General features: G+C 39.2%; 1 protein-coding gene across 2 annotated transcripts; it reads left to right on the top strand.

Moving 5' to 3' along the window:
• Positions 1-15325: 15325 nt before the first annotated feature.
• Positions 15326-22548, top strand: LOC107824813 (uncharacterized). Of its 2 annotated transcripts, none has more exons than XR_012699998.1 (12): positions 15326-15511; positions 15790-16776; positions 18111-18229; positions 18341-18460; positions 18608-18695; positions 19385-19476; positions 19553-19657; positions 19794-19903; positions 20295-20382; positions 20470-20486; positions 20595-20681; positions 22024-22052. XR_012699998.1 is itself a non-coding variant. In XM_016651621.2 (12 exons), exons 2-11 carry the CDS (start codon positions 15855-15857, stop codon positions 20676-20678), a joined length of 1764 nt encoding a protein of 587 aa, XP_016507107.2. In that variant the 5' UTR covers positions 15326-15511; positions 15790-15854; the 3' UTR covers positions 20679-20681; positions 22024-22548. The 2 variants fall into 2 exon arrangements, 1 of the variants encoding a protein (XP_016507107.2); XM_016651621.2 differs by having other exon boundaries at positions 20470-20505; positions 22024-22548.
• Positions 22549-23652: the final 1104 nt, after the last annotated feature.

Below are 23652 nucleotides of genomic sequence, written 5' to 3'. Positions count from 1 at the left end.
AGCCCGAGCTTTCGGGAACCTCGAGGTACACGGTGCCCATAAGGGAGAGGACCCCTTTCGCGATTTGTTTACCGGTATTGAGGATGATGCCGGCCCGAGTGACCCGTAGGGTCTTTTCTTCTAGGTTCAACGAACCCTGATCGGGTAAGTCTCGATTCCCTTTGTTCAGGTCATATTTTTCCATTTTCTGCCTAACTTTTTTCTTTTTCATATAGGCTTTAGCTCTTCATCAATAGGAGTTTTCCAAGTCTCGAAAAAAATTGATCCGATGTGAGGCCGACTTCCGAGGGCTTTCGGAAGAGAGAAATGCAATCAAACTTCTTAATGGGCAGAAAGAGAAAGAGATCAAAGATCTCCGAGCCGGGTTGGCCAAGGCATACCAAGATCAGACCGACCTGACCGAGCAGGTAATGATAATCTTAAAACCTCATGGGCTCGATTTGGGAACGGTGGCTAATATTTTGATCTCACAGCTGCACCAGAAACTTGAGGTGATCGGGTTGCTTCGTGAGGAGGTCGATATGATAAGGGCGGAGACCTGGGGTGGAAAGAAGGCATGGACCACCTCGCTGCAGAAAAAGAGACTGCTCGAGCCCAATTGTCATTGACTGCAAGTCAACTTCAAGGCATGAAGGAGAAGAGCTTGGTTCAAGCAAGAAGAATAGAGGAGCTCGAGGCTCGGATGGCCTTCGAACTTGCCAAGGCCAAATCTGACACTGAAAAAGCAAAGGCCAAGGTGGATGCATTCGTGGCCGTCTATCAGGCTGATGCTGAAGCCGCTCAAGTATAAGCAAAAAGGGTAGTCGGGACCACTCAAACTCGAGCATATTGGGTTGCTGAACTCGCCAAATTCCAATCTCGGAGGGAAACCCTCGAAGAGATCCATGCTCGAGGTTTCAATCTTACCGAAGAGATAAAAAAGTCTAAAGAGCTTAAAGCCGATGCTGGAACCTTGGCTTCTGATGATGATGATGATGATGATGATGGGAGCAAGAGTAGGTCTGAGAGTGGGGAGGAGCCCTGATGGAGAAGAGACTGCCCCTGGAGATAACCAGGAAACTTAGGGTGTTTTCTATTTTGATTTTTTGTGTAGAGTCTTGATCGGACGTTGTAAATACTCTTATATATATATATAAAGATCTTTTCTTTTCCCGACTTGTCTCTGTTTTATTCTCTGCCTTGTGAAGATTTTGTTTCATTCATGCCTTATGAAAGTTTTCATAAGTTTGAGGCCTTAGGCAATTTGATCGAAACCGGACCTTGTAAACTTTATAACCGAGTGAGCGTTTGTTCAAACTTGAAATAAAAAGTAGCCCTTAAGCTTAATAGTCGAGTGTATTTGGTTTCTCGAACTCGAAGTAAAAGTAGCCCTCAGGCTTTATAGTAGAGTGAATGATTGCTCTTACTCGAAGTAAGAGTAGCCCTTAGTCTTAGTAGTCGAGTGAGTGCTTGCTCGAACTCGAAGTAATGTTAGCCCTTAGGTTTTATAAGGTAGCCCTTAGGCTTTAAGTTTGAGTGAGTGTTTGCCCAACCTCAAAGTAAGAGTAGCCCTTAGGTTCAGTAGTCAAGTGAGTGTTTGCTCCAACTCGAAGTAAGAGTAGCCCTTAGGCTCAGTAGTCGAGTGAGTGTTTGCTCGAAATCGAAGTAAGAGTAGCCCTTAGGCTTTAATAATCGAGTGAGTGATTGCTCGAACTCGAAGTAATATATCCAGTAGGCTTAGTAGTCGTCGAGTGAGTGTTTGCTCGAACTCGAGGTAAGAGTATCCTTTAGGCTTTAATAATCAAGTGAGTGATTGCTCGAACTCGGAGTAATGTAGCCCGTAGTCTTAGATACTCGAGTGAGTGATTGCACAAACTCGAAATAAGATTAGCCCTTAGGCTTAGTAGTCGAGTGAGTGCTTGCTCGAACTCGAAGTAATGCAGCCCGTAGGCTTAGTAGTCGAGTGAGTGTTTGCTCGAACTCGAAGTAAGAATAGCCCTTAGGCTTTAATGATCGAGTGAGTGATTGCTCGAACTCGGAGTAATGTAGCCCGTAGGCTTAGATAGTCGAGTGAGTGATTGCTCGAACTCGAAATAAGATTAGCCCTTAGGCTTATGTCACGCCCTAAACCCGGGGAGCGCGACCGGCGCTAATCCGAGAGAACCCGGCCGAGAAAGCCTATTAGACTTCCTTCTACCCAAATTCATCCATGAATAAAGAGGAGATGTACTCCATTAATCAATCACTGAAAAGATTTTATTAACAACTTCCTTTTCATTCCCATTAGTAGCTTCATTCATAATTTCCAAAACATTACGAGTTTATAGAATTAATGAAAAACATAATTTCCAAGTACCATCATTTCTAGTTCAATACCCAACATCAACCATAACCCACAACCTGTCTACGGAGCCTCTAAGTACAATAGAAGAGTAATATGGAAATGCCGGCAACAAGGCCCCGGCTATACCTCAAAACACTGTACATGAGAAACAAAAGATACATGACCCCGAAATGAAGTGGGCTCACCAAATCAGCTAAAAAGAGTGTACTGCTATCACTGATCAATGCCGCCTGCTGAAGAACCACCTGCATCCATTAAAGATGCAGCGCCCCCGGCAAAAGGGACGTTAGTACTGTCGAATAGCACTAGTATGTATAGCTAAAAATCCTCTTTCAAAATAAAATGCTCATATAAGAAAAGGCAACACATAGAAACAGCAAGTCACAATCAACAATATCCAAACGTCCAGTTAAAACATAATAATTCTCAAAATGCAAACTTCATATATAATTTTAGTTGGGAGATCATTAGCACCGATATACCACCGTCTTTATTAGCACGGAGTCCGATCACGCCCGATCGGCTAGGCCATCTCCCCACGAACAATGTGGTTTGACGTGTGATGCGAAAGAAAGTTGTTACCAAGAGTAGTACCACCATATGCGTAATATGGCGTTTGATCTCCACCCGATCAGTTAGGCCGCCTTCCCACATATGTTGTGCGGGTTGACTTTTCCAATCCACAAAGGTTCCAGTTTCATCCCAATTAAGGGGAATAATATCACAATCCACCCCTACACCGGCACGTGTAGTTTCAGGTGTGGGCCTTATGACCCACCCTTCCTCGGTATTGCTAATGATGCTCCCAAAAATAGTTTTGATTTGATTTACAAACAGAAATATCATAAACACAATTGTACTCACCTCAACATCTTTCACATTGTACGAATTCTCATTAGTATTTCCAGTCATTCACAACGACAATATTTCCTTGGCTCATTAGGCCATTCACAAGATTCTTTATTCCTGGCACGATGGCCGTATTTCATATTCCACACTTTCACCTCTTTCAATTTCAAAGATCATCATCAAGTATCAACATATAGGATATTTTAGAAATCATATACTTCAAATCCATTTGAAATGGAAACTTCAAACACAAATGGTTTCTTCCCAATGAATGAAGCATACCAACCAACAATAGAAACACACATGAAAAATCATAAACAGTCAATACACCATTTACTCTTGCAATACTCTCCCCCAGAAATGACAATGTACAATTTCAACACATGAGTATATAGAACTCGAATCACACTGGATATATTTATAAATCAAAGCATTAGTTAAAGCAGCCACTAATGGGCATGAATTTAGTACAAACGCTTTTAGACAATTCTATCTTTCATTGAAACACGACTCAAATCCATAACCTTTTAATACGTAACCCACACTTTGAAACTTACAGAAACATTATGGAATTCAATTACAAGAGAGAAAGTTTAGCCAACATACCTCAATCGCGCCTTTTTAGACTCTACAATTATCCGGAACCCTTAGCAACCTCAATCTATTTTAGCAATATACAAATTAAACCCAAAATTAAGAAAACGTTCATGGTTCTAGTTCACTTTTTATTTTTCCCACACTCTTTATCACATGCATGCAAGATGAACCACCCTCATACCCATGAAGTATCACACTAATACCCCATTATAGCTATGTTTGAAATTAAGAGCTGGGGTGATGAAGCCTTACCTTTTAGGGTGAAGAATTTTGGTGCTCTACTTGAATATTTCCAAGGCTTTGAGTGATGGTTGAAGATCAATTGATGAAAATTAGGCCCTCCCTTTAGGCCCTCCCTCTAGAACCCTCTCTCTCTCACACTAGAAATATGAGAAATGAGCTTCAAAATAGACTAAAGGGGTGTTTTAATGGAATGGGGGTCGGGTTTTAAATTAAGAAAATGGGTGCCCCGACACAGGTCTGTGGTCGCATATGCGACCGCATAATGGTTATGCGGTCCGCAAAGTGACCGCAGAAATGGCCCTCAGGGGCCTGAACTTACGACCCAGGTATGCGACCAGTATGCGGTCTGCATACTCCTTTTGCGGTCGCATAATGAACCACAAAACTCCCTCCGCAAAAACTCAAGAGGGGTTATGCCACCGATATGCAGTCTGCATATCGATTATGCGGTCGCATAATCGACCACAAAACGGACCTCAAGTTGGCCAAACTTACTGCTTTACTCTGCGGCCATTATGCGGTCCGCAGAGTGATTATGCGGCCGCATAATGGGCCGCACAAACGTGCTTTTCCGCCAAAACTTTTCCTTTACTTTCCGGTGCATTGTTCAACCCAAAAAGTTCGAACCGCGGCGAGCTTTATACCATCCTCAAGCACGTAAGCCTACTCCGGCACCACGAAACCTTGAATTCACTTGCAAAAATTACGGGGCTTTACACTGAAATACTTCAAAGGTTTTCGGGGTGTTACAGCTTAGTAGTTGAGTGAGTGCTTGCTCGAACTCGAAGTAATGTAGCCTGTAGGCTTAGATAGTTGAGTGAGTGATTGCTCGAACTCGAAATAAGATTAGCCCTTAGGCTTAGTAGTCGAGTGAGTGCTTGCTCGAACTCGAAGTAATGTAGCCCATAGGCTTAGTGATCGAGTGAGTGATTGCTCGAACTCGAAGTAACGTAGCCCGTAGGCTTAGTGGTCAAGTGAGAGTTTTGCTCGAACTCGAAGTGATGTGGCCCTTAGGCTTTAATAATCGAGTGAGTGATTGCTCGAACTCGGAGTAATGTAGCTCGTAGGCTTAGATAGTCGAGTGAGTGATTGCTCGAACTCAAAATAAGATTATCCCTTAGGCTTAGTAGTCGAGTGAGTGCTTGCTCGAACTTGAAGTAATGTAGCATGTAGGCTTAGATAGTCGAGTGAGTGCTTGCACAAAAAAGTAAGAGTAGCCCTTAGGCTTTAATGATCGAGTGAGTGATTGCTCAAACTCGGAGTAATATAGCCCGTAGGATTAGTGGTCGAGTGAGAGTTTTGCTCGAACTCGAAGTGATGTGGCCCTTAGGCTTATGTAGGGTTTGATCTCGTTGATTTTTTGGTTGGCAGTCCCCGATTTATGGGGTAATGGCCGGCCCTTAATCCTGCTTGCATAATAGATTACGAAATAGAGGATGGATTCTGAGATATGAGATATCGGTAAAGGAGAAATTTCTCTTTATGTCATTATACATGTGTTCATGTTTTGTACCAGGGATCGAGCTAACTATACGAGCATGGTTCGTTTTGACCATTTGGCTCTTAAAATTTTCCCTATCGAAACCCTGTTGTCATGAAGTAACTTCTTTGCATCGAACTTGATGATTGAACTTGATATATTCGACGGTAATGCCCCCGGTATTCGAGGTTGATTGTAAAGAGGCCTTGGATACTATTGAATTTGTTCTAAGTTAGCACGATCAATGGTTGCCTCATTAAAAACCTTGCCTGAAAACCCATTTGGGATAAAACAGGTCTAAGGGAAAAAGAGTGCAACGCGTGCTTTCGGGCCTAAAGGCTTCGGGTTGAATAATCCATCCCTGTTCCTGGTCGAACTCCTGCAAGGGTTAGTTTCGAAATATAAATGAACATGGGAGGGTCGTACCTTAGCAGTAGTATCGTTTTAGGTGCGACACGTTCCAATTGCTTGGTAGTTGTTTGTCGTTTATCAAACCGAGCTTGTATGATCCTTTACCGATGATTTCAAGAACCTGATACGGTCCTTCCCAGTTAGGACCCAGTTTTCCTTCATTTGGATTTCGGGTGTTTAGGGTGACTTTCCTTAGCACTAAGTCCCCTATTTTAAAATATCGAAGATTGGTTCTTCGATTATAATACCTTTTGATCCGCTGTTTTTGAGCGGCTAATCGGATGAGAGCCGCTTCTCGTTTTTCTTCCAATAATTCTAGTCTTGTGTTCATCGTCTCGTTATTTGACTCATTTGTTGCATATCGAAACCTGATGCTAGGTTCTCCGACCTCAACCGGGATAAGAGCTTCGGCGCCATAAACCAACAAGAATGGTGTCGCTCCGGTACTCGATTTCGATGTTGTGCGGTATGCCCATAGGACTTCGGGTAGTATTTCTCTCCATTTTCCTTTAGTGTTGGTTAATCTTTTCTTAAGATTTTGGATGATGGTTTTGTTGGTCGATTCGGCCTGTCCATTCCCGCTGGGATAATAAGGTGTTGATAGGCTCCTTTTGATTTTGTGGTCTTCGAGAAATTTGGTTACTTTGCTTTTGATGAATTGCTTTCCATTGTCACATACAATCTCGGATGGCATCCCGAACCGACATATGATGTGATCCCAAATGAAGTCTATCACCTCCTTTTCTCTGACTTTCTCGAAAGCCTGTGCTTCAACCCATTTAGAGAAATAATCAGTCATAAACAAAATAAACTGAGCCTTACTTGGGGCCGATGGGAGAGGGTCGACGATGTCCATTCCCCATTTCATGAAAGTCTAAGGAGTTAGGACCGAGTGGAGAATTTCCCCGGATTGATGAATCATAGGCGCATGTCTTTGACATTTGTCGCATTTTCGAACGAACTCCCTTGTATCTTTATCCATATCGATCCAATAATATCCTGCTCTGATTATTTTGTGGACTAATGAATCGGCACCAAAATGATTCCCACAAGTGCCCTCGTGAATCTCACGTAGGATGTAGTCAGTATCTCCCAGTCCCAAACATATTGACAGTGGACCATCGAACGTCCTTCTAAATAGTGTTCCATCATTGGGTAAGGTGAACCGTGTAGCTTTTGTGCGTAGAGTTCTCGATTCCATTGAATTCGATGGAAGTTTCCTGTTCTTAAAGTACTCTATATATTTGTTTCTCCAATTCCAGGTTAGACTTGTGGAGTTTATCTCAGCATGATCTTCCTCGATTACCGATTTCATGAGTTGTACGATAGTCCCCGAGTTGAGTTCGTCATCCTCGACCGACGACCCTAAGTTTGCAAGAGCATCGGCCTCACTGTTCTGCTCTCGAAGTACATGTTGCAAAGTCCATTCCTTAAATCGATGTGGAGTCATTTGCAATTTATCCAAGTACCTATGCATTCGATCTTCTCGGACTTCAAAAGTCTCGTTGACTTGATTTACCACGAGGAGGAATCACATTTAGCCTCTACGACCTCGGCTCCCAAACTTCTAGCTAGTTCGAGACCTGCAATTACGGCCTCATACTCGGCCTCATTGTTAGTCAATTTTGTAGTTTTAATAGACTGTCTAACTATATTACCAGTGGGCGATTTTAGTACGATGCCCAGTCCGGACCCTTTTACGTTCGAGGCACCGTCTGTAAAGAGGGTGCAGACTCCTGAAGAGGTACCCGATTTTATCAATAACTCTTTTTCAATTTCGGGTACGAAGGTCGGCGTAAAGTCAGCCACGAAGTCTGCTAAGATTTGAGATTTGATGACGGTTCGAGGTCGATACTCAATGTCGTACCAGCCAATCTCTATGGCCCATTTAGACAATCGACCTGAAAGCTCAGGCTTGTGTAAAATATTCCGTAAAGGATAAGTTGTTACAACATGTATTGGATGGCACTGGAAATATAGTTTTAGTTTCCTAGAGGCACTTATTAAAGCAAGCGCTAATTTTTCTAAGTGTGGATATCTAGTTTCAGCCTCGCCTAAAGTTCGACTGACATAATAAATAGGAAATTATGTACCTCGTTCTTCTCGAATTAGGACTCCACTTACCGCTATCTCCGAGATAGCTAGATACAGATAAAGTTGTTTGTCTGCCTTCGGGCTATGAAGCAAATGAGGGCTCAATAAATACCGTTTTAGCTCTTCCAAAGCCTGCTGACATTCCGGAGTCCATGAAAAATTGCTTTTCTTTTTAAGCAAAGAGAAAAATCGGTGGCTCCTATCCGAGGATTTCGAAATGAATCGTCCCAGGGAGGATATCCGTCCCGTTAGCCTTTGCACGGCCTTTACGTTATCTACCATTGTGATTTCCTCGGTTGCTTTGATTTTATCGAGGTTAATCTCGATTCCTCGATTGGACACCATGAACCCGAGAAACTTGCCCGAGCCAACCCCGAAAGCACATTTTTCAGGATTGAGCTTCATATTGTACTCCCTTAGTATGTCAAAAGTTTCCTGTAAATGCTTTAAATGGTCCTCTGCTCGCAGGGATTTAACTAACATGTCATCAATATAAACTTCCATTGATTTTCCTATTTGTTTTTCGAACATTCTGTTTACTAGGCGTTGATAAGTTGCACCAGCATTTTTTAGGCCAAATGGCATTACATTATAATAGTAGGTCCCGTACTTAGTGATAAATGAGGTCTTTTCCTGATCCTCCGGGTTCATCTGTATTTGGTTGTACCCGGAATAGGCATCAAGAAAACTAAGAGTCTCATGGCCGGCTGTGGCATCGATCATACGATCGATATTAGGCAAAGGAAAAGAGTCCTTAGGGTATGCTTTATTCAAGTCTTTACAATCTATACACATTCTAAGTTTGTTCCCCTTTTTAGGGACTACTACCACATTTGCTAGCCATTCGAGGTACTTTACTTCCCGAACGGACCCTATTTTAAGAAGTTTGGTTACCTCGTCTTTGATGAAGGCGTGTTTTACCTCGGACTGGGGACTTCTTTTTTGTTTTACTGGGTGGAATTTTGGGTCCAAGCTCAACTTATGAGTGGTGATTCCCGGTGGGATCCCTGTCATGTCAAGATGGGACCAAGCGAAACATTCTATGTTAGCTATAAGAAATTGAATAAGCTTTCTCCTAAGCTCGGGATCTAGCCTCGTACCCAGGTATACCTTTCGTTCGGGCAGATATTCGATTAGTATGACTTGTTCCAGTTCTTCAATTGTTGATTGGGTGGCATCGGAATCATCGGGAACCACGAAAGATCGAGGGATCGTATGTTCATCATCTTCGTCAGTCTTCTGATTCTCTAGTTGGATCGAAGCTGACGTTTGTGATTGCTATTTGGTATTTCGTTCCTCCTTCGAATCTGATCCTTTTGCTGATGATAATAATGATATCGGAATTACTTCATCGATGGCAAATATTTTTTTGGGGCCGGTTGCTCCCTATAGACCATTTTGATTCCCTTCGATGTTGGGAACTTCAATACCTGGTGGAGGGTCGAGGATACAACCCTCATATTGTGGATCCACAGCCTTTCGAACAGGGCGTTGTATCTCATATCGCCTTCGATCACGTGGAACTTCATTTCTTGGATGGTTCCAGCCACGTTAACTGGCAGGATTATTTCACCCTTAGTAGTTTTACATGCCATATTGAATCCGTTTAGTACCAAGGTTGCGGGCACGACCTGGTCCTGTAGACCGAGTTGCTCTACGACCCTCGATCGAACGATGTTGGCCGAGCTACCTGGATCAATTAACACATATTTAACTTGAGTTTTATTCATAAGTACATATATTACCAGTGCATCATTATGTGGTTGCACGATTCCTTCCGCGTCTTCGTTATTAAAGGACAAGGTTCCTTCAGGGGTGTAATCCTGAGTCCGGGATCTCTTCTCTTACAATCGACATCTTAGTACGTTTAAGCACCGACCCTAGGGGGTATCGATCCCACCCATGATCATGTGGATGATGTGTTGTGGCTCTTCTTGTTCATTTTGTCTTCTGAAATCCTTGTTTTTGAAATGGTTTTTGGCCATATCACTTCAAAATTCTCGAAGATGCCTTTTATTGAACAACCGGGCTACCTCCTCTCTTAGTTGCATGCAATCTTCCGTTCTGTGGCCATGAGTGCCATGATATTCGTACATTTGATAGGGATTCCTCTGGGAAGGATCGATCTGCATAGGTCGAGGCCATTTAGTATCTTTGATGCGTCTGATAGCCGACACGATAGCGGATGCATCGATGCTGAAGTTATACTCCGATAACCGAGGTGCTTCCTTGGATCCGGTATGCCTGTCGAACCCATTCCTGTTCATGATCCCCCGAGACCCTTGGCCTCAATCATTTCTCTTTTCACCTCGTATGGGGTTGCGTGAAGGTTCTCTACCCCTACGATCTCCATTATACGGTCGATATCGATCTTTGTTTGACATTGGTTCTCGGTCGATATCCCTTTTAATATCTGACCTGGAACCCAACTGGTCGTCTTCAACTCTTATTTTGGATTGATACCGATTATGCACATCGGCCCAAGTAATTGCTGGGTACTCGATCAAGTTATGCTTCAGCCGCTGTGAAGTCATCGAGCTTCGTTCGTTTAGACCTTGAGTGAAAGCTTGAACAGCCCAATCGTTTATGACTGGTGGTAGATCCATTCGTTCTATTTGGAAACGAGATACAAATTCTCTTAGCATCTCGTTATCCTTTTGTCTTACCTTGAATAGGTCCGACTTCTTGGTCTCGACCTTTATGGCCCCAACATGTGCTTTTATGAAAGAATCGAATAGAGTTAGACGGTAAATTATGGTACCATATCATTGTTCTTTTTGACAGGGTTTCACCGAATTTTTTCATTAATACAGATTCGATCTCATCGTCCTCTAGATCATTCCCTTTGATGGCACATGTGTAAGAGGTGACATGTTCGTTGGGTCGGTCGGTCCGTTATATTTAGGAATCTCGGGCATGCGAAACTTCTTTGGGATCGGTTTAGGAGCTGCGCTCGGGGGGGAAAGGCTTTTGTATGAATTTTTTGGAATCTAAGCCCTTCAATATTGGTGGTGCCCCCGGGATCTTATCAACCCTGAGTTATATGTTTCCATTTTTTTATCGTTTGCCTCGATCCTCCTTTCTCCTGACTCTATTCATTTTGCCAGTTCTTCGAGCATCTTAACAATTTCGGGATTAGTCCCCTATTCTTGCTCATTTGACCTTACTATAGCTAGCCACGTTTTGTGGGTGACTTCTTGGGGTGGACTGGGATCGAGTCTGGTCTGTGCCTGGGTTTGGCTCTGGAACTGGGCTATTGCTACTTGTTGAGCTTGCAACATCTCGAAGATCATACGCAAACTGATTCCGTTTTTCTCAATGTTTTGGGTATTTCGAGCTGCGGACCGAGTTCCACCATGAATGCTATTTTTAGGGTCGGAACGTTGGTTCGCCTCGATGGCCGCATGTGAATTGACGTCTATTGGCTCTTCAAACCGAGTTCCAACGGGATCGACGAGTGGCCTTCTACCCCCGGGGGTTAAGTTGTCGTTCTCATCTTGAAGGCCAGTTTCGTTGTCGATAGGTAGGGCCATTAATTGAGAATTTGTCGTTTTCAACTTGAAATTAAAGATACTTCCAGGAGCAAGTGTAAAATGGTGTGTTTTGTAGAGATTCGTACCAAATAACCATTGTTATCCTTAGCCCCACGGTGGGCGCCAAACTGTTTACCCGAAAAACGGATAGAGTTGAATTTATACGTAGTTCTAAGGATGCGTGGTACAACTTGGCACAAATCGGAAAGTAAATAGAAATATATTGAGTATTGACTGTATGAAGAATGAAATACCAACCAAATTGAAATAGAAAATTATTTTATAAACAAGCAAGATGAATCAATGTATAAAACTCACAAGAGGATAATCTCAATATAAATATCAGTATGTTTTTCTATGTGAATATCAATAATATGAGAGTGTATGAATGCCTTAATGTTTTTTTTATGCTTTACAGAAATAGTAGCTATGCCTCTTATAGTGGAGGGATCATACTTTGGATATAATTAAAAATACATTGTGGGGAACCTATGATAGAATAGTTTTTCCCTAATTCCCGCCAAGATTCTCTCTCCTCAGTGCGGCTGTAACGACTCTTGTCCCTTGACTCGATCTTGATCGGACTTGGTATTGAATGTTTTCCAGATTTAGAGCCCGATATTGACTCGGGGCCCGGTATTGACTAGGGCTCGGTATTGGACGGTCTTTGGTTCTCAAGCTCGATAACACCGCTTCACATCATAGCTCGATTTGGATTTGAGCTTGGTAATGACTTCGAGTTCGTCATTTGATCGGTCCCAGAAATTTGAGCTCGGTAACCTGGCTTCGGATCTCATACCCGATATTATAAAGATGACCTTTGGTCCATTATGTTCCAATCTTGACTAATCATATGAAAGTCGAAACCGGTTTTGACCGTATACAGTAATAACACGTACAAAAGTATGGAGTGTGAAATTGCAAAAGTCATTGTCCTACCATCAACTTTCACTTATTATATAGTTAAAAATCTAAATACATTATTTTACCCCACCCTCTAAATCTTTTGATAAATATGTTGGCAATTGATCATTTGAGCTAATGAATTTAAGTAGGTAAGTGTATGTAAAAATGGACTTAACATGTGTGCCAGTGGACACATGACATGAATTGCCCAGTCAGCTTACACAACAGCCAGAATAAAAACCAGAAAGTCAAGACACCGGAGAAAGACTGAAGACTTCTCGGAAGATCACTTCGTGTACTCGAAAAGAAAGGTCGAGTGTCTGGACAATTCATATATGATGACAAGGGAAGGGAAGTCCGAGATTCATCTTTTATTCTACAGTTACAAAATTCACTATTAACATTGTCGTTATAAACTATTCAAATGACATGAATAAATGAGTGTAACGGCAGTAGAGATCACGAAAACAACAACTTTGACTCCTCACTATAAAATCTAACTTTTCTTCATTTATGAAAAATAATCTGTAACCATCAACACCTTGCTTATACTAGAAGCTCTATTATTCTTTCATTTTAGACAGCTTTACGAGGCCATTATAATCAAGCTCCAAGCTTTTAAGCCCCAAGCGGCTATCAAATAACATCCTTTTCTCTTTCTGCTCTACAATCTATTATTTTATTTTGTATTTTATTTTGCGTGTCTAGTTAATATTTGGATCGAATAAATACACAGTGTGTTTTCTCACAAAATAAAATGACAACTTACGGAGAACTCTCTTACCTAGTCACACCCGTAAACAAGAAATTTTTTACCGGCTGTTCCTTTTTGTATCATTTATTTAATAAATGCGCATCATTTTAATTTTTTTTTACAATTGATGAACCTTTTAAACTACGATCTAAAGATCCCTTTTGAGCAAACTAAAAATCTTATGTGAAAACGTTAGATCACAGTCTAAATTTTTTATAAGTCATTGCAAATGTTAATATTTTGTGAGAAAATTATTAATTATATGAGCAAACATTAGACCCAAATATAATGTTATTCGAAAGAAGACTAATTTTTCAAAGGCTATATTTGTACTACTTTTTAGAATGAGGGCAAAATCTTAAACAGTGGCCTAAAAAAGGACATTTGCGTAAATCGTCCCTTTCCTTAGGCAACAGCTTCAGTCCAGGGCCCATCCATAATCAACCCATGCGAATGTATGAAAATAGCACGTGCTAGCCAGTTTTTGGACTGATAATTGAAAAATAGCCAGCGTTTGCAAGGTCATTGAAAAATAGCCACTATTTTACTGCAACACGAAAAGTTTCAGCATAATATACTGGAGATTGGTGCAGTTGTGTATGAACTTCCAGCATATTATGCTGGAACTCCAGCACATGGAAAGTTCCAGCATACTATACTGGAGATTTGAGCATCTGTGCATGATTTTTCCAGCATATTATGCTGGAACTCTAGTATATTATGCAGGAACTCCAGTATATTATGCTGGAAGTTCACATGTAAAAAATTCGAACTCCAGTATATTATGCTGGAATATTTTCCGCATTTTGAACAGTGTTTTCGTTTAGATTTATCTTTACATGAAAAGTGGTTAAGTTTCGATTACTTTTGAAACTGAGGCTATTTTTCAATTAGCACTTGTAAATCTGGCTATCTTTGAAGAATGGAAGATTTGAACACTGTAGAGCAAATATATATAACTATTTAAATAAATAGCATAACCTTTGATTTTTTTCAAAATTGACAGATTTATTTACTTTTATGGCATATTCTAATAGTACTTACGGTTAATGATAGACCACTAATTTAGGAATTAGTTTATAATCTTATACATACATATCCATTTCTCTTTCATCCTCATTAATACATTTCTATTTTTCTATTAATAAATATAGAAAAGTGCTTGACAATAGGGACGACTAGATGACCACCATGCAGGTTTGGTTTGTATTTTAGTTCTTTCTTACTATTTATAATTAATTATTAGATAATTTTAACCAAAATAATAGTTACTCGATCAAAATACTGACTTTGAGTATATAATTTATTTAATATATATATAATATTCCCTTCGAATTCACCATAAATTTATTATATTCACTTCGAATTCACCATAAATCTAATATCTCTTGCGACTGCCATTCTCAATTTTGTGAAATTCTTAACCTAATTTCTTAATCTTTATTATACCATGTATATTTTTATTATACTATGAATATCTTTATTATACCATGTATATAATTACGTATGCGTACATAAATAAACAAATGCATATGTACGTTATACCATTATTATAATGTGTATATAATTATTACACACTTAATAAGAAAAACAAATCTACAATATACCCTTCATACATGATATAATATAATTATATATTTATACATAACTAAACAAATACTAATTTATGATATACCATTATTATGTCGTGTATATAATTTTCTACGCACACCAAATTAACAAACACAAACCTACAATATACCCATAATATACTAATTCACTTAATTGGAAATTCAAGGAAATACCTTCAATGGTGCAGATTATTTTGTGTCTTCCTTTGATGGTATGTCTAGTTTTTTGAAGACTGGAGTTTTTTTTTCTTTCGGTTTTTGTTTGAAAAAACGGAGATCATATGTAGAAGGTTATCACTGTGGAGTTTAATTAGGAGAGAAATTGGGATTTGATTGACTACAAGATGGAAACTGCTACTAATATAATATTTTTATTGCCTCATTTGTTATTCAATAAATGATGCTAAGATTCTGTAGATATTTTTAAAATCTTGTCTAGTTATAAAAGTGTCTCTTTTTGAATTTCACCCTACGAACCTACAAAATAAAGCCCAAATAAGATCAAATATATAATAAAGCCCAGTCCGCCAGAAAAATAGAGGAGAAAAAGAGAGAACAAGAACAGCCCTGTGTTGAGTAGAAACTGGGAAGAAGAGTAGGGCGAAGAAACTCAGCAATATAAACCAAATAAAAGGCGGCAATTTAAGCAACGGCTACATAGCTGCAAGTTGTAAACAAACAGAAGAGGAACACTTATATACCAAGAATAAGGTTATGTACCATTTCCTCTTCCTTTTGCTATTTTCCGACTTTTAGTAGCTTTATCAGAATATATTGTGCAAATGTTATAGGGTTCAGGGGATGTTTTGTGTCTGTGTCATTTTATTTGGTAATTGGCTTTATTAGTGCAGTTTCTCTATATTAATTTCAATACTCTTGTGCTACATAATTATAGAGTTGAATTTGTTCTTATTGTTTATTATAATACTCTTGTGCTTCATTATCATGGAGTTGATTATTCGTATTATTTGTTTTAATTTAAATTACAGATTAGGTTAAATTTGCTGCTTACTATTTCTGTCTGAATAAGGGCCTAGAAGTGAATTTCTTTGAGATGCCTGCTCCAACGGGTTCAGGAAACATAAAGCTTAGGAAGAAACTAAAAATTGCAAATGGTATATCCAAAGATGATAAAAAGAGTGGTATAAACCTAGATTCTAATGGAAATGGAGTTCGAAGAAGTAAAAGAGCACAAAATAGGGAAACTGAAAGCTATGGGGTTTCTCATTCTGGTGGTAATGTATCGAGTAAGAAAGGAATCCGTGTAAAAAGCACGGTGACGTCGAATGCTGCGGAGGAAGTTTATGAGGGAGCATTGAAGGGGAAATCGGGGATTTCTGGTGGGAAAAGGAAGAGAGTTTATGCTCATCGAGATATGGACAAAGAAGGAACTTTAGAGGACATTGCTGGAATTTCTCGTAGAAGGTCCTCACTCAAATCATATAGAACACGAAAATTGGATTTGGAGACGCAAGACAAGTTTTCTGATCCAAGAGAATCTAGAAAGAAGACCTTATATGGTGAAGCTAGAAGGTCTAACAATAGGAAGTTGTCAGAACAGAGCACACGTAAAATGAATTTGGGGCGGCAAGAAAAGTTCTTCGATTCAAGAGAATCTAAAAAGAAGACTTTATATGGTGAAGGTAGAAGGTCTAACAATTGTGAGTTGGCGAACGAGAGGAATTCTAGGAAGGTGAAGGAGATAAGGGAAGTGAAATATGTTAAGGTGGATGGCTATGGGGAAGAAGAAAATAGTAAAAGAAAATCCAAAGAAAGAAAGGCATTGGACCAGAATAGGAGCAAGCAAAAAGCTGAATCTCCTAGTAGATTTTCGAGAAAGAAGATTCAAGACAAGAAGAGCTTGGGTGCGGATTCAGATGTATATGAACAAAGGCCAAAGAAGAAAAAGCGAGACATTCGAATAGATCCTCATGATACCTCGAACAAGAGGCTTGATGATGGACTGCCTAGTAAAGGTCAGTATCTGAATCATCTAGTTCCACTGCATTATATCTGCTATTCCCCCTATCGGTATCATGTTCTGTTCAGCTCTCAGCCAACACATCCAGCCATCTGAGCCCTCTATTATGAAGGGAAAAAACTGCAGTTGTTTCCTCCTATCATTGTCATTGATTTGGCTCCTTTGCAGGAATAACTAAAGTTAAAGAATTTCAAGTGTATCAAAATTTTAAAAAATAACGATGTGTAATTTTTGAGCCTTTTGAAGTTGAAATTTGTAGATTTAGGTTTAAATAAAATCTTTCTTCACTCGCGTGAAAGATAATACTATGCTTGTGCTATATTTTATTCTAAACCAGCCATGACAACCTAGAATCTGTTGCGCTTTCGTCAGTGATTAACATGAATAAAAGTGTGGTAGAACCATTTAAACAACAAGAACTGCTACTACTTATGCGCCATTCCTAAGCACGTTGGTTTCTACTATATGAATTCTCACTCTCCATGTCGTTCAATTTAAGCCCGTCTTACTCCAATATAGTTCATCACGAATTGACTAGCTTTACACTAGTTGTCAACCTACCACAACCCTCATGCTTTATCCAGGCTTGGACCGGAAATGTGAATAAACTCACTTAGGTGGAGTTTAAACATCTCTACCTTTTTATTGATGCGTGACTTTACAGTAAAAAATGATTTTTTATACAAAGCTTTATAGTATAAAATGATGTTCAAAGAATTAAATAACATACTCCATTTTAATTCATGTCTTACTTTCTTTCTTGGTCTATTCCAAAATTAATGTCACTCTTTCTATATTTAGCAAGTTATTAACAACATTTCCATTTTACCCTTAATGACACACTCTTATAGGAATAACATGGCATGATTAAGACCACATGATCAAGAGGGTGTTTTTGGTATGTTATACTTTACATTTTTAAACTTCATGCGTAGTCAAACTAAGACACATAAATTGAAATGGAGTACTTTTATTTAACAAATAAACCGGCAGGTCTGTAAGAACATGAGCTATGATTCTTGACTACTTAGTTTTTTGATAAGTGGTAGAGGCTTTATTATTTTATTGTCCTGGAGCAACTGTGTTCCAAAGAAATTAACTTTACTGAAACTATTTTTTTCCTTTTAACGGGAGTGCCTAGTGGTTCAAAGTAGAAACAGCTTCCTCAACTAGTTTTAACGCCTTTCTCCAGTATAGAGACACTAATAAGCCTCATGTTTATTAGTTTAGTTATCCTAGCTGTTTCATGTCATGTGATGCTAGTTGATGTTCATCTGCAAGTAGAGTTGATTAAGCTTTTTCTGTCTGAACTCATTTTGTCGCTTTCAGATAACAATAAGGAAAAGCAAGAAGAATCAGCAAACGATAAAACTGTTGAACTGTCGAAGAATGCACAGTTTCGTGCAATACGCCCAAGTCCATCTATCCTTTCTTTTGTGGAAGACAATGTAATCACTCTTTCCAGGATTTGTATGTTTGATTGCCAATATTGTTAGTGCAGACATCTCAGTGTTCATCATTTCTATCTAAAGTCTTAATATTTCGAATTTATACTGCAGTTGTTGGGTCGTAGACGCGATATTCAGTTAAAGAGGGCAGGCTATAACATTGAACTCTCTGCTCCCTTAGATAACATTCCTTTCTCAACAAGCTCAGAAAGGGAGCGGATTGAAGAGCCGGTACAATAATTAATAGTATATTTTAGATGATATCAAATCCTTGGCATGTCTTTAGCTCAAAGTTTCACTATAGTATGAAGCCACATATGATGCTGATGTTCTCTTTTCGTTCTACTCCACTTATTGTCATAGCTATTGTTTCTGTAGGTATTCAGGAATAAGTTGGAATTTTTTGCTGCAGCTAAGGTTTCCTCGTCATTTCCCCCTGCAGATCTTCCAGAGATTGCTTTTGCAGGTTTACTGATCAGTCCCCTTTCTGTTTTGAATTTTCTTTTCCTTTATGCTTGGCTTGAATACTTGACTTTCCTTTTCTCCTTCTTTTTGATGGCTTTAACACGAGCTTGTGTTTTGTGAAAAATGACACACTATCTTCTTGTCTTTATGCATAATTGGTTGACATTGAAGTCCATCAGTTCAGAAATAATTTTTTTAGTAATGTATCCCTTCACTGTGGTAGAGAAGTTAACTCCGGAAAGTTCAATGTAATATGAATTTTATTATTGTTATTGACATCCCATTTACCTTAACTTTTCATCCTCTTGAAAGCTGCATTTATGGGCCCGTTACTATATGGTCATACCATTTTACAAGTATGCCTTTATAAATAATAATGCATGTTCTACGCGATACCTGTCAAAGAATACACATTTTGGAGTCTTGAAGTAAAACTACCATAATGATGCACCGTGATGTGTTGGTTTAAGAAACATAACAGTAATTAAAATGACCAGGCACACTGATTTCTACCGTCCAAGTTATCTGATGTTAGATTCTCATCTTATCCCCTTTGATGTCACATTCTTTCAATTGGACTGGTGGCTATACAAATCTTTGGCATGCTAGAGTGAATTGATTACAACTCAAATGAATTCAAGTGAGTGTAAATTTGGGTGCCACCTATATAATTTTGTTACCTTGATATAGGAAGGTCAAACGTGGGAAAGTCATCTTTACTAAATGCATTGACCAGGAAATGGGGTGTTGTACGGACATCAGATAAGCCTGGACTCACTCAGGTGATACTCTCTTCCTAAACTGAAGTTTGTTTCCTGAGAGACTATACATGAGAGATACCAATATGCACATTTGCAGACTATTAATTTCTTCAACCTTGGTTCAAAAATGTGCTTGGTTGATTTGCCTGGATATGGTTTTGCTTATGCAAAAGAAGAAGTGAAAGAAGCTTGGGAGGAGCTTGTGAGTACACGATTAGCTTTGACCTTTTCTGATCTTTACTTGTGTTACTTGTTGGATTTGTTGGTACTGCCAAAAGGTTCAGGTTTCTTTGTATTAGTTTTGAAAATGCGCCCTCTTTGAATGCTCCAATTTGCAGGTGAAAGAGTATGTTTCTACACGTCTTGGTCTAAAGAGAGTCTGCCTTCTGATTGATACAAAGTGGGGCATGAAACCAAGGGATCATGAGCTCATTGATTTAATGGAGAGGTACAAGGATATTTTTAAATAAATTATCTGTCCTACCTATGAAAATGATAAAAAGGTTATCTGTCCAATGTTGAAGTTAGCTAGATAAAATGTTGCGTATATTCTAGCCTATATGGTGCATTACATCAGCCCATGTCTATGAAAGTCTTCAGAAATGATGAACTAAGAAAGCCAGTAGTCTGATATGACTTATTCGGCTCAAAGAGAAACTAAAATTTGTCTAGATAAATCAATTAATTCTTCAGTTTTACTCCCTTCCACAAGGAAGAAAAAGGGTAACCTGTACCAAAAAGTGAAAAATAATGTGTTTGCAGATATGATGGACTTCTTGCTTGCGTGATTGTTAGCTTGCTGATGACTTGAGTTTTCAATTTTCTGTCTTAATGTTCAGAGCTCAAACAAAATACCAGATTATTTTAACCAAGACTGACACGGTTTTCCCAATAGATGTGGCACGACGAGCCATGCAAATTGAAGAGGTGAACTTAGAAAAATCTTGTGTCCTCTTTATCTAACCTTTTCTTGTATCATGTAAGTACTGATTTTGTACATGCACTATCTTGCAGAGCCTCAAGACATACAAGTCGGTAGTTCAACCTGTGGTACTAAGGGCACATTTATTAGCTTTAATTTGAGTTTTGGTGCATTTTTGGTTAGAAAACAATAATACTTTGTTTTGGCTTTCCTTCAGGTGATGGTAAGCTCAAAATCTGGAGCGGGTATCCGAAGTTTAAGAACAGTGCTTTCTAAGATCGCTCGGTTCGTGAAACCATAAATGGTAATCCTCTGCCTTTTTGCCTTTGGTGATGTCCCTTTCATGTATTCTGATGGATCTAGCATAGTTGATGTATTATTATAACATGAAAGCAAATCCCTGCCATGAGCTGTAGTCTAGGATAGTGTTTCATGAGTTTTCAACACACGTGTATGCTAAATTCTAGTGGATTTTTTTTTTTTAATTAGTGTGATGCCTCTTGAGACAGAGATGGAAGCTTTAGCTCGATTCTGATTGCATTTTAACATGGCTTCAGTCTTCTAAGTTGGCTTATTTCTTGAATAGCTAGTAGAATTTAGATTGGCAAGAAACCTAAGAATTGTAAAAAGTGTATGCTAAATTCGTGTGTGGTGCCTCTTGAGATGGAGATAGTCAAGCTTTAGCCCAACTCTTATTTAATATAACCTGACTGCAGTCTTCTGTTACAAGTTGGCTCGTAACTTGAATAGCTAGTGTTCTGTAGATTTGAATTTTTCTGGTCTCCTTCCCATCAATATCTTTCCTTTTAGCTTGTGTTGCCTCAATGTTCGGAGGTACAACTGAAATATAGTATTACCCTATCCTAGATTTTTTAACTCCGTTAATTAATGACATTCTTGAGAAGAAACAAGTCTTACTTGCCTCTGGGCAAATGAGATGAATGCTGTATGGATGGAATGTATAGGTTTAATTACCTAGCATTTTTGTGCCTAGATCAAGGGAATATTTCAGAGAGCGTCATAATTTTGACCAATTTGGTGACATTTTCTATCATATCATCTGCAAAGCTCTGACTGTCTACCCAGGTCACATTGTTCAATTTGGGGTAAACTGAAAAGTGTAATGACAGTGCCAATGGATAAAAGGGAGGTCCTTGTTGTGTTGATTTAGATCTAGTCATTCGGTGTAGATCCCTTTCTTAAGTTTTCTAACCTGTCTAGTTGTTTTGTTTGGTTTCTGTGTCGTTACTAACTTGGTAGTCGGGTGAGGGGACCTCACGCTCCTCTTCCTCTCAGATACGGTGCAGCTTTAAGTTGTTTGACCGAACTCTCTGACCTATACTTTCTCCTGCTTTCATTTGGTGGATTTAACTCTTTATCTTTTCTGGCCGTTATATTCATTGTCTAATTGGTTTTGGCTACTTCACTCCGTAGGCGGTTTCATCACATTTGCTCCTTTCTCTCTTCTTCCTTTTAATTTTTTTGTGTTTTTTTTGGGGGTGTCCACGGGAGAATCGTTTCGTCAACTTTTACTACTCCATGCATTTACCCGTTTCAATGAAATATATATTTATGTTCCCTTCGGTTTGTGAATGGGTACTGATATTATGAGATGTAACCACTGAACTAGTCCATGTCCTTTTCAGCTTGGCTTCAGTGCAGATCACCTGCCACTATCAACTAGAAAGCAATATATCCAAGGATGGGTATAAACTAAATATGTAGTTTTCTCTTGATTGGTGAAGAATGTTTGTAAAAGATGGTGGCTATTGCAATTTTTCATTCCTCACGTTATTTATCTGCACGATCTTCAACTTGGTCCTGTCAGAGATCATCATCTTGTTAAATTCTTCCATTTTTTAATCTGAGTTGTTGCTCAGTTCTGCCCTTTGAATGGGTAGTCTACTGGAATCATTTAATATGTTTGAATTCGGATGTTACTTATTTTCAGTATCCTAAAGATAGTGGAGGCAGCCTTTTTTTGGTTAGGAAAAAAGTAAAGTGTGTGGTCACTGAAAATGCAGTGTTTCTCCACCCATTTTCTTTGACTTAAATGATTGTTAGGTTCTCTGTAGCTATGGAAATCCATTGACATTGGAGTTGGTTGAATTGTTCAAATTATAAAATGCCTGGATTCATTGCTAAGCGAAACGACATGGGATACGTTGTTGACAATATTGAGATTTTGTTGTAACGGGCTGAATAAGAGATCCTTTGACTAGTATGCCTCAACTTGTGACAATAGTACTTTCATTTGTTTTTTATTCTATGGGTGTGTTTGGTATGATTTTCAATTTTTTCAATCTTTGGTTGGCCTCATAAATTCATATTTTTTCAATTGGAGGAAAATGATATCCCCACAAGAAGGAAAAATATTTTTCAAATTTTTTTTTCAGCCTCCACCCCGCCCCACCCCAACCCCACCCCTCACTCACCTCTCCCACCTCTTCCACCCCACCCCCACCTCTTCCACCCCACCCCCACCTCTTCCACCCCCTCCACACTTGTATCACCCCCATCCACATCCTTGCCATCCCGGCCCCTAGGCTCCTCCAGTTATAACGTTGACTGTTCTTTTTGGTGATGGAGGTTTTGGGGGCTCTTGTATATTATTCATGTATGATTGTCTCCCTTTCTCACTGAACAGATCAGTAAGACAACCTGCTTCAATAAATGCTCGACCTCTATTTGCAGAAGCCTACAATCTGTTGTTCTATGGCCATGATCATTATGAAATTCGCACCAGAAATCTGGATTTCTTTCGCTAGATCTGATCTTATTTCTTTAGGCCATCACACCTTATCCCCATACCTTTTAAAACAGCCACTAACTCGGAATTGCTGATGTTAAAGCTGTAATCTCTTATTCTTGCTTGCGTATTCGAATCATTGATTCAGGCATCTCGTTCCTTTTTGAACTTGGATGAAGAACTCGCGTCTTTTTGCCTTGGTCTTGAATCGAATCGTGCACTCTCCTGTTATATTTCAAGAAAATATTTTTCAGGAAAACATTTTCCTTTGAAAATTTGGCACCTTCTAGAGAGGACAAAGGAAATTACTAATGAGTGCTTACTGCGTGGTTTATGCGACGTTTCAACTTGTATTTTTTTTCAGAATTGGCTTTCCCCTTTGGTCATTTGCACTAAAATGCTTGGGAAGCGGTGTTTACCAAACTTCGTTTTTTTGTTCGTGGTTTTAGTTTAATATTTCTCTTCTGTGGAAGTTAAGGCTCGTGCTAAAGTGCATTTGGCCACGCTGCTGTAATTAATAATAATG

This window comes from Nicotiana tabacum, chromosome 2 (genome assembly GCF_000715075.1).
Source record: "Nicotiana tabacum cultivar K326 chromosome 2, ASM71507v2, whole genome shotgun sequence".
Classification (NCBI taxonomy): Eukaryota; Viridiplantae; Streptophyta; class Magnoliopsida; order Solanales; family Solanaceae; genus Nicotiana; species Nicotiana tabacum.
Note: the sequence above shows the minus strand (reverse complement) of the source record. Positions and strands in the feature narration are given on the sequence as shown.